The sequence below is a fragment of the Pseudochaenichthys georgianus genome, chromosome 10, assembly GCF_902827115.2.
Source record: "Pseudochaenichthys georgianus chromosome 10, fPseGeo1.2, whole genome shotgun sequence".
Lineage (NCBI taxonomy): Eukaryota > Metazoa > Chordata > Actinopteri > Perciformes > Channichthyidae > Pseudochaenichthys > Pseudochaenichthys georgianus.
This window is the reverse complement of record NC_047512.1, coordinates 34,050,952-34,063,103: the sequence shown is the minus strand read 5'-3', so window position 1 is coordinate 34,063,103 and position 12,152 is coordinate 34,050,952. Positions and strand designations below refer to the sequence as shown.

The window sequence follows — 12,152 nt, the reverse complement described above, 5'->3', positions numbered from 1 at the left end:
ATTTATTTTTATACTCTACTAAAATGCAACAAAAAAAGGGTTTGATTCTATTAATTTTGTCTTTTTTATTGCACTTTGGCAGCAGATTCCTGTGCAGCTTCAGATCTGAGTTGTCTTATTAGTAGTGCTGTCAAAATTATCGCGTTAACGGCGGTAATTAATTTTTTGAATTAGTTGCGTTAAAATATTTAACGCATTTAACGCATGTGCAGAATGGCCCGCCCCATACTTGCCACCAGTGGCAGCGCCAGGGTATGGCTGGGGTAGGCTACACCCATACCAAGAAATGGCTTAGCCCCACCATGAAAAATGATGTTAAAGTAAGCAAAATAAAGTCTGCCAACTCGCGCGGAGTAAATTGCACAGACAGCAGTTAGTAAGATTGATTTCAGTAGCCACGGTTTTGAAAACTTTTGTCACGTAGTGATCGTCTTCTCAATAGAACATCTTTGATAACGGCGTGGTGTTGTTGCAGGAAGTCCCAACGCAGAATACTTTTGCTGTAGTACAGGGCAGAGCCATATCATAGTAATAATATGGCTCTGGTACAGGGGTGCACATAACTGGTACGCAGGTTATGTGCGTAATCTGAAATGCGTACCGTCACTTGTGTCACAAAGCGCATTTGCGTACCGACGTACTTGTGAAGCTTTTCCAGAAGGCGGTTAGATCACCGGACGACAGAGTCGGTCTCCGTGTGCACAGACAGGGCTGATGTTAACGTCGGTCTGTACAACGGAACTGTGCCAAAACTACGCCAACTGGCTGCGGAGGGAGACTCCCCCCTTCACTGGAGAACTGCGCTACAACAGCTGATCACAACGTGCACACTCTGTGGTCACGAAGTACTCCACTAGCCCCCCCCCCCTGTCGACTTTCCTGAAGTACTCCCCCGTTGATAGAAATCAACACGTAATGAATTAAGACTCCACGGTTTGATGATTGATAGGTGTGTTGGCTGTCTTTCATTTTGACATGCAGAAAATTTTTATAATAAACATAGATATTGTATGTTAAATTGATATATCCGCCTTCTTTCATTTAACTTTCCATTCCCACAACAATATACATAAATAAATGGCATATTTTGGACATAGTTCGAATGGTGATTAATCATGATTAATTAATTTTTAAGCTGTGATTAATCTGATTACAATTTTTAATCATTTGACAGCCCTACTTATTAGTAAGCCTAATTTATACTTTTGTAGCAACACTATTTTTATATAATGGCAAAGAAAGGGTTCAGAGTATTTTCTTTTTTCCCTGTGTCATATGTGGCAGCACTCTTCAATGTTTCTTGAAAACATTACCCACTGTAGTATGTGTGTGAATAAACTCCAACTCTGTATCAACAACACTGTTGTGTCACTTCAGTTAAATACTTGTATGTGTGTAGATTAGAAAGAGGTAAGATAATGCAGTATTTTATGAAGTATTAATCGTACAAAGGTCAGTTTTATACAAGTAGAAGTGTGTATGTACCTGGCAGTAGGCTGTCAGTAATGGCTACACCTCTCTATTTGGACTGGTAGATCTCGGCAGACTGGCAACTTTAAAAGTAGCTCTCGGTTAAAAAAAGGTTTGGCACCCCTGCTTTAAATGGACTATTGTTCGGACGGATGATGTTTAGTAGTCTCATTTAGTCACTTGTTAGCAAGCTCTGTTTTCCAGACAAAAAGAAGCTTCGGACATTCACAATTTGGGTGGTTACTGACGCATCTAATGTCTTAGTACAAAACGTGAAAATCTCTTAAGCTTGTGTTTCAACAGACGTCACATTTCCTTCCATAGGTTATAAGTAAAAGCTGATGGTGGTCAGCACAACTCTGACTCCCAGTAAAGAGCTGTTACCAAAACAAGCATTCCTGTCACTCTGCTGTAAACTCCTGCCAGTCATTTCCTGAACAAAAAAGGGGAAGGATGACGTAGTTGGTTTTGCTACTCCTGTTTGTGTATATTTTTTGGTAAATACATTTACCAAACGCTTTCTCTGACTCGGTGTCCGTGTTCTTGGGAGTGGGGGAGAGTGCACATGTTGTGCTGCGCCTAGGTTCCCCTAGACCTGGGCATAACACCATACATACTGATGTTCAATGTTCTCTGCCTCTTTATTTAAGAATTTTAAATCTTATTGTTTGTCTTTGCATTTTTGGGAAAGATATGCAAAGCTAAAAAAATACCTCAACATATTTCAAGTCAAACAGAAAAACTGTAGGGACATGTGGGTGTTCAAAGTGCAGTTGTGAATACAATTCAAAGCTACTAGCTCTCCTGAAAAATAAATGACCTTTTAAGCACCTATAATGGTTACCCAATACTTAATTTCAATGTATCTCACAATGTTGAGCTATTCTTTTTAAGAAAAGCTTTTTCAATATTGGTCCTCTGACGTACCTAAATATGTTATTGTCTTATGCACTTGATAGTACATTTTGTGTTCCATAATAGCATATGCCTCTTTTCTTCTTCCCCTAAAGTGAGATGAGAACATTCAAATCAAATCAAGTTTTATTTATATAGCACATTTATAAACGATTTTTGGTCGAGCCAAAGTGCTGTACATATAATAAAAATAGCCTACAGTAGAGACACTTTAGAGCAAATACAACAGCACAGATTGTTCAGAATATCAGTATGAGAGAAACGACACCCTCTGTCCTTAGACCCTCACATCGTACAAGGAAAAACTTCCAGAGAAAACCCAGTTTAAGGGGAAAAAATGGGAGAAACCTCAGGGAGAGCAACAGAGGAGGGATCCCTCTCCCAGGACGGACAGACGTGCAATAGATGCCGTGTGTAAATCGAAGAGATAATACATTTTACAGCATATAGACCGAATGTTAGGAAATGCATGTGTCTGTAATAAGAAGATGAATCCACGAGGATGTCAGCTACAATCCTGAGGAAGCCATCACGGAAGCAGCATGACGAGACCCAAGGCAGGACCGCAGAGACAGGTTCAGCCACGACCCGAAGTCCACGACTTAATCCAGAACTCAGGATAGAGGATCCAGGACACAGGACTACAGCAAGAGGATCAGCCTCGACTCCGGATCCCGGCGTAGATATAGATACAAAACAAGAAGAAAGATTTGGCTGGGTTAATCGGAACAAGAGAATACACAGACACAGACAGAGAGGGAGAAGGTCATTGGATAAAAGTTATTCTTGATAACCCTCTAGAAAGATCTCATGAACTTCCCCACTCAATCTATCAAGACCCGAGCAGTTCTATTAGATATAGGATAAGAAACAGAGATAGGGAGCACAACAACCTATCTCTTCGTCAGATGCACTCCCCCGCTTATCTAAGCGACTCTGTACCCCGTTACCCTCTACAAGGCCATAGACCAGCAGAGGGAAAATCGGGGGTGGGTAAGGGTAAGGGTTTTTAAGTCTAAACCTGCACTGAGATGCTACGGTCCGTCAAATAAGACCTGAACCATGCAAGGGCAGAGCCTGTAATGCCTGCGGACTGTTCAAGCCGTGACAACAGGATACTATGATCCACAGTGTCAAAGGCAGCAGTTAAATCTAACAGCACCAAGACAGCTGAGCTGCCTGAGTCGGCGGCTAAGAGCAGATCATTAAAAACTCTTAAAGGGCTGTTTCAGTACTATGGCAAAGGTTTAAAGCCAGACTGACATTTTTCATGGATGCCATGCGTGGTAAAAAATGACTGCAGCTTGGCGTAGACTACTCGCTCCAGGGCTTTAGATAAAAAGGGTAGATGGGAGATGGGCCTGAAATTTGCGAGAATGGAGGGATCGAGATTTTTCTTTTTAAGTAGTGGCTTAACCACGGCATGTTTGAAGGCAGCTGGGACACATCCTGAGCTAAGAGAGGTGTTTACAAGCAATAAAACACTTCCTCCAACTGATTCAAAAACATCTCTAAGGAAGCGAGAGGGAATGCTGTCTAAGGTGCAGTTTGTCGGCCGCAAATGCTTGACTACATCCGAGAGAGAAGAGAGGGATATAGGCTCAAAATAGTCGAGGACAGCAGGGCACAGAAAGGGAGCAGGATCTGGGGTAGCACTAGTATAGGCTAGCCTAAGAGCAGATACTTTTTCGAGATTTCTTTTTAGAAATGTATCACATTGATAGCCACCTTAACTTACTCCCTCTGTGATAATACTTCCAGGAGCTGTACAGTCCACTGCTCCCAGCTGTTGGTTGTAAATAGTTACAGCACGTAATTCTCTCTAAAACCACAAATTGTTGATTACAACACATTTACATTTGCATTCACATTACACATGTTAAACAAATTACAAATAAAGCACTACTAAGTCAGCTTAAGAGGTGCTGGTAGTTATATTTTATCAGTTTGAACTAAACCACGTTAGCTTTTTGCCCCTTTAGCTTTTATGCTATGTTAGGCTAACCTTATTCTGACTCCAGCTTAAGGTTTATATCAATCTTCTAATGTCAAGCAAGTTAGCATATATTTTTACATTTTCTAAACACCATTCCGTCAAATGATGATTATGAGAAAAAATGCTTACTTTGTCAATCCTGTTTTGTATTTAAATCAGATAGAAAAACAACAAGGAAAATATTTACTTTTGTTTTGGAACTGTTTCTTGTCTTTAACATTTATTCCAAACAAGTTCATTAGAAAACAGATGATGTATTGATCTTCACTTTATTCTTAAAACTTCCCTTTCTTTCTCTCTATTTAGTTTTCCCTTTGTCTCCATGTGTCTCTCTCCCAGCCTACATCGAGGACTTGGCTCGCAGTGTGGAGCAGAGCAGACGTCTGATCATCGTTTTGACTCCAGAGTTTGTTGCCAAAAGAGGGTGGAGCATCTTTCAGATAGAGACACGCCTCCACTCCATGCTGGTTACCGGGGAGATCAAGGTATGACATGGGAAGGGAACAGGAAGTACAAAAATAAGAGACATGCAGAACCATAACATCGGAACTATTGCATTGTTTAGAGAAGTTGAGAAGTACTTTGCACAACACTTTGAAGAGCAGCTTAGTTCTCCCTTCTTTAGTACCTTCACCTCTGTGATTCTTTTCAGGTGATCATGATTGAGTGTGCAGACCTGAAGAATGTCATCAACTACCAAGAGGTGGAAGCACTTAAACACACGATCAAGGTATGCAGGGAGGGCTAAATAGAGGGAGAGTGTGATTTGTCTTCAGACAGCAGGAGGAATAATAATAATCTCTTCCCTTTCCTCAGGTTTTATCCATCATCAAGTGGAGGGGTCCTAAGAGCAATGAGCTGTCATCTAAGTTTTGGAAACAGGTGGTCTACGATATGCCTGCTAAACGCAGAGAGACGTTGTCCAGACGCCAGGTACACTGCTATTTACCAGAAATTAAAATTAAATATGTGTTCACAATCCTGCACAAACCGGCACTGTCTGGATGAGCAGAACTACAAACCTTTACATTTTCCAACAAAAAGTAATTCAATGGAAACAACATTACTTTTTAAGAAAAGAACATAATGGTTTGGAAAAAATGTTTTGAAGATGCACATCTTAAACAATATCCACTGAAATCTTTCCCCTCCTACTCATGGACGATGCATTAGCAGAACAACACTGTGTCAATGGCATGTCCAGGAGCCTAAGGAACTAGCTGTGTTAATGTAGTCTGCACATGTACTGATGATCCCCTGGAGGGCACACACTCACACTCGTGTACCATGTGCTAACACTTCAGGTGGTGCATGACCTGATTAGCTAAGATATGTTCTCCTGCAGGATATTCTGCTCATATTAACAATTTGTATGATTTTTTAAGTCTAGATGCAATTGCCAGAAGTAAAAAGCTAACGTTTATGTGAACACTACTAAGCTACAGGTGGCTAATATTCGGAGTGATGACGTTTAGCAGTTTCATATATGCAATTGCAAGCAACGGTTGTCTTCATGACACATAGAAGATTCAGACGTTCACTAGTGGGGTATTTACTGACATATTTTATGTCCCATACCTAACCGTGAACATCTTTTAAGGTGTAACCACATAACTTATTTCTATCTTTACAATAACGTGATCACACATCTGTTGACTTTGAGACAAGGTAACCTGAAGTGGTAAAATGCTAACTCATTGCCAGGTTTTAGAACTCGTGCCTGTACCTATATATTCATTCTCCTATAACGCTATGTAGCAAGGAGACGAGAAGAAAAGGTCAAGTCGTTTTTCAATTTATGGGCAAAGAAACACACTTTATAATTTGTTGGCGAATTCAAGCCATCCATCTTGCTCAGCAACAAACACTGAATGGAGATCAGCTGTGTTCTGACCATCACCACCACCAGAACCTTGGAGGTTGACATTTATGGACTGCCTGAGTCAATGTGAACCTCGCTACTTCACTTAACATTTGATAGTGACCTTAATGAACTAAATACCCAAATACGATAATGTGAACTTTAGCTAAATAGTTTCAGAACAAAGGAGACAAACAGGGGCTATGATGTCATCCTCACATAATATCCTGTACTAATATGAGGTTTGAAGGCTTTAAAGAAACACTTTTGATGGTGTTCAACTGTGAATGCCCCGCAGGGACCTTCAAGCAAACCCAAATTAACTTAATCCATTTAGATAATAAGGCTATGAGGTTCAAATTGTTCTGACTGTAAACAATTCCCAAAGGAAAAAGTGTTAATCTGTCTGTCAAAAGTTTTTGACTTTGATTTCAAATAACCTGTGGTATGCACCAAAGTCTCCAATCCATCTGAAGATAAAAAAAAAGTTTTTACTCAAACAAGACTGAATTATATTTTGTTATGAACTATTAGGGTTAACTACCTTGGCAAAGGAGGTTTTATTTTTGGTTTGGTCTGAATGTTTGTCAGGATTACGAATAAACAACAAGCGTAGGAAGTTGTTGCACATGCAATAGTAAAACTCGATACATTATGGATCAGAATGATGGGGGCGTAGACAAAAAAAGTCTTATCTTTTGACATAAATATGTATTCCAATATGTTTCCTATTACTGTTGTAATTTCCCAAATCAGTTTAAATATCCTTGATTACACAAACAATTGTATAAATCTGCATCGTTAAAGCAATATAACTGTTTCCATGCTAACAGGTGATGGACTCCGGCGAACAGGGTCTCTTTGGTGACCTACAGACCACTGTATCCACCATTGCCATGACAACCACCTCCGCCTCCTTGGCACCCCAAAAGGACAGTCGCCATGGACATCATCAGGTAAGCTGCTGCATATTTGTTACTTCAAACTCATTTTGCGTGTTTGAGTCGACGTATTTCCAGAACCAGTGGTCACCCGGATTGTTTCCATCAGCCGGTATTTGACAACCTTTGAACGAAAAAATCTGTTCAAGTTCAAGAAATGAAAATGCCCGCTGAAAAACTATCTGTTGAGAAGTCTCAACAGAGTTTATGTTTTTGTCTTTTTCTTATTTTCACAGCAGTAGTTTTGGAATTATAGAGATATAATTACCTTCACTAAAAAATTAAAGAGCTGTGTTGTCTCACTACAGGTTGCCTTGGGGACGGACATCCCGGACTATAACCACATGACGTTGCCGCTGGGAGGCGGTCACACTGCCACAGCAGCCCAAATGAGGCACTTCTGCCGCAGCTATGAGTTCCAGCTTCCCCCACAGCCCCCCTCCATGTCGCCTCCCCTCCCACCTCCTTCCACCGTGCAGTTCTCCACCCTGGGCCCCGGAGGGCGCCACGTCTATTGCAACATCCCTATGACACTGCTGAATGGACAGGTGGGACAAAAAGACAGGATCAATAATTTTGTTTGCAATTCCTAGCATCCAACACCTACACAGTGTATCCTTTCCTTGAATGTCCATGCTTTTGTTTATCTGCATGTCCTATCACATTAAAAATAAAAACCGTCTTTTCTCCCCAGGGGTTCAAAGCTGTTCACTGGGGAACAAGAGGTCTGTTTGGATAAAAGCAAATGTAGAAAGAAAATAGTATATTCATATTATCCAATCTAAAACATGTATTTATTTTAACAGACTGGGAAATAGCTGTCATATGCAGTAATACAGTGAGCATGGTGCACTTCTGGCATGCATTAGAGCTTTGTATTAATGCAGCCTGTGTTTTAATTGTATATGTTTGCCAAGAGTAGTTGTTTTAAGGAGATTCCTACTAATCACCGTTGTGCTGTGTTTTTTCCAGGGGCATCAGAGCAGTACGCTTGGGAAGAAACCAGAACTCCACATGAACAGCACCTTTGTACCTCTCACCAGCAGAGAACTAAGCTCTGACATTTGGTAGAGGGACTGCTCAACTGGTACCGGATTACAGACTGTTTTAACACTGGATTTGGTAAAGGTTTAGACCGGTTCCTTATTGGGTGTTTGGACTGTGTACAGCCTTGTTTCTAAGGAGGGACTGCTTAGGGAATGCCTGCAGACTAGTTTTGAGAAACTTTATCCCACGCCATGAAGAAAGGACTGCCTGAAGACTGCATAAGCCTTGGATTCTCAATGGTTGGATTAAATGGCTGCAGACTTCTCACAGACAAGCAGATTCATCTTTTAAAACTGATTGTACACTGGTTCTGGACAACTGGGTACGGACTGATACAATGACTGGTTATACACTTTGGACCTGTGCAGAGATTTTCTAGACCGTTATGGACATGTGGATGTACAAATGGGAAAATGTCCAGGATACTCAAACAATGGTATCGACAAACAGGAGTGCTCCTACCAAGTTTGACTTTGGAGCACAAAAAAAACCATCTCAAATTACCATCTGCTCACGGACCAGCTGTTGATTAATCAACTGCTTAAGTTCTCGTAGATGCCGCTCAATGTAGCGCAATCTCGGAATGCCGATGGATCTCTCAGTGGAGCTTGCAGTAAATCCATCTACTTGTTGACTAGTTGGCATGTCAGTATACAAGGCAACATTCAAGCAATGATTTTGGAATACCAGTCCACCTTAAAACAACAAGTCAACCTCTTGAAAAGCTATTCCTAGCTAGCTAGCTAGCTAGCTACCTGGTTTGTTTTCCTGGAATCTAAAATGGTTGACTTAAAATAAATGGATTCCATCAGGAATATCAAGATAAGAAGCGATCCGTGGAGCAATTGCTGAACTGTATAACTGAGAAAGCACACTTAGCAGGTGTATATGGAAAAATAACTAGTTGCCTCTGAAAGGCTAGTTAGTTCTCGAGCTAAAAGCACCAGGAGACTGCTAACACGCCAGCTCACCTTGTAACACAGCAATCAGCAAGTAGTCAACTCATCAAGAGGTGAGCTGGCCAAGAGGTAACCTTTAACCACCAAGCTAAAAGCAAAAAGGACTTGGCTTTTTCTATTTGCATGACCATCCATTTAGATAAAAAAAATAATCAAATAAATATAGATAAGAGTAAACAACACAATCATTTCTCGCAGCCTCTTTTAATAAGGGGAAGGATAAATGTATTTTGTTGATACAGTATTGTTTTCTGTCCGGCCATGAAGTAAAGATAGAAACTGATAAAGGGAAAAAAGGAGGTGTCCCTCCAAAATCATTTTTTTAGTTTTAGGATTTTATGTATTTAGACGGTTGGTCACTATTTTAACCAGTCTTTGTTTTTAAATGTTTGTTACAATAATCTCTGTACAGCTTCCATAACTTATGCATAGACATATACATGACAGTGATTTGTTCCCTACAATTTATGTTAACTCCCACAGTGTGTGAGACCCAGAGCCTTTTATTGCTTTCATTCTGTTCCTCTTTTCATCCATGGATGGATGGATGGATGGATGGATGGATGGATGGATGGATGGATGGATGGATGGATGGATAGATGGATGGATGGATGGAGGTTAGATAGATAGATTGATGGATTGGTGGGTAGATGGATGGATGGACGGATGGAGGGTTGGGTGGATCGATAGATACATGGTGTTAATGGATGGGTGGTTGGGAGCATGGATGGATGGATAGATAGATAGATAGATAGATAGATCAATGGATAGATGGTGGTTGGATGGATTGTGGGTTGATAGATCAATGGGTGGATGGATAGATAAAGAGGGTTAATGGGTGGGTGGAAAAATTGAGGGATGAATGGGAGGTTGGAAGGTGGATGGATGGTTCGATAAATAGGATTGTTGGGTGGATGGAAGGATGGATAAAATAGATAGATTGGTTTAGGACAGATGGATGATTGATGGTTGGATTGTGAATATATTGGTGGATGGTGGGAGAATGGATACATAGATTTATGGGTGGATGTGATGTGGATGCGGGGTGGATGAATGGACGCAGTACTAACGACCTGATGTTTTGATCCTGACACTCTGGAAACCAGACCCTAGCAGTCAGCCGAAGGGGCTTCGCTGCACACAGAGCCGGACTCCAAGCTGAACCACATTCTTCTTTGTGAGCTTTAAGAAACCAAGACTACTACCATAATATTTAAGCGAAGTGAATAATGTTTTGAATTTACACAAAGGAACTGTCATTGACTTATTAGAACCAATGAATTCTGGATATTTGAGATTGTTTGATACAATAATTAATTATTTTAGTTGTTATATTCGATGGCAATATATAGTATAGTGGTTGTCTTTTGATTTCTGCAAATTTTTTTAAATATTCTTTGGATATATTGGTTGAAATACTTTAACTGAGAGCAAATAAAAATTATATGAGTTGTTTTATACATCTTGGATGACTGTCGTCTGATGAAACTCTTTATTTCTGTTTATTGTTTTCCATGTTCCCCTTTGCTGATTTAATTTGTTGTATCTTACTTAAAGGTGGGGTAGGTACATTTCAGAAACCGGCTCGAGATACACTTTTTGTTATATTCCATGGAATGCTCTTAACATCCCGATAGCAATGAATATCTTAAAGAGCCTGTGACAGCATCCCAACAACTGTTGTGCAATGAAATATTGGGCTACTAGTAATCTCGAACCATCAGTTTAAAAAAGAAAAAGCGATACCGTTCCGTTAAATATCAATAATTTCGAACATCGCGGGGAAATTCCTTCGACTCGTTTTGGGGGAAGCCGGAAGTGACGTCAATGCGGGAACGCTTCGAGAGCCAAACACGGACAAAGTGTGTTGTCATGCGTAGAAATGGTGAATTACTGAGATTAGGCACGTTAATAACGTTTTAATGAAGTTGACTACAGTATATTCATATTTTTCAGTGCTTTCATGTCAATTCGGCGACATAAACATAAATGATCGTGGTGAAGATGATGATTACATTAGGATTAAAAATCGGTAGTGAGAGCTGCTGAATTTCCTCCCGTCGGATGTGATATAAAAACAAATCGATTATTTTTGTGGTTGTAAACTCAAGTGGATGAAACTACATTTATTAGTGCTTTCATGTCAATTCGGCGAACATATGATACATTAAATGATCGTGAGGATGATGATTAAAAATCGTTTGTTTGAGCCGGTCTGCATTTCCTGATGAGAAAATAAACCGATGCTTTTTGTAGTTGTAGTACACCAACATTTTTTTACCACAATGTTGGGGAAATTAATGGGTAAAATGCACGGATTATTATTATTATTCCCACTCCGATCGGGACACTAGGTCCACCGTTTCCCCGCAGCGAGGCTCCCCCCGTTGACAGTTTACGTGGGCTGGGTGCAGTGGCGGACTGGCCATCGGGACGAATCCCGATGGGCCGGTACCGAAGTGGGCCGGTCGGATAAGTAATTAGCACATCCCCCATAGGTGGCGCGTGAGGCTCAGGTTTGAGAAGGCTAAATAACTTCTTTTACCTGACGCTGCCCGCCTCCGGCGTCTATAGAAAAGAGATCAACTCAGTGTGCGGAGTTTAAATCTCTCAAGTCATATTACAGGATAAAGGAAATACAGTTTAAACTGCCGTATGCAGAGAAGACGCCGACGTGTCGCACTTATCATTCATATTACATCATCAATCAGATCATCGATCATATAATATCATAATATATCATATATTTCCTTATCTGAGTCAGCTTCTCCAGCCTCATCTGGCCGTGCAACACTCACAGTGTCACAGACTGTATGCAGAAGTATTATTTAACACATTATGTTGACGAAACACTCGAGACAAATGTAATTAAAGTCAGATCCACTCGTGTCTTAGACGTGAACGCGCTCTCAGCTGGAGAGAGAAACCCTGGCTTGATTTACCGAGTTGATAACCAGCATCGT

At 40.6% G+C, this 12,152-nt stretch overlaps 1 protein-coding gene across 4 annotated transcripts in view; it reads left to right on the top strand.

The window, feature by feature from the left end:
* il1rapl2 (interleukin 1 receptor accessory protein-like 2) overlaps positions 1-10,612 on the top strand; it is a 630,266-nt gene extending 619,654 nt beyond the window's left edge. The window contains exons 13-19 of one of the 4 annotated variants that reach the window (XM_034092583.1): positions 4,721-4,866; positions 5,034-5,111; positions 5,198-5,314; positions 7,076-7,198; positions 7,492-7,731; positions 7,878-7,908; positions 8,156-10,612. In XM_034092583.1, the coding sequence (XP_033948474.1) occupies positions 4,721-4,866; positions 5,034-5,111; positions 5,198-5,314; positions 7,076-7,198; positions 7,492-7,731; positions 7,878-7,908; positions 8,156-8,244 (824 nt within the window). In that variant the 3' untranslated portion in view covers positions 8,245-10,612. Of the gene's footprint in view, positions 1-4,687; positions 4,867-5,033; positions 5,112-5,197; positions 5,315-7,075; positions 7,199-7,491; positions 7,732-7,877; positions 7,909-8,155 lie in introns of all 4 variants that reach the window. The other 3 variants (XM_071204668.1, XM_034092584.1, XM_071204669.1) reach the window with 3 other exon arrangements.
* Positions 10,613-12,152: the final 1,540 nt, after the last annotated feature.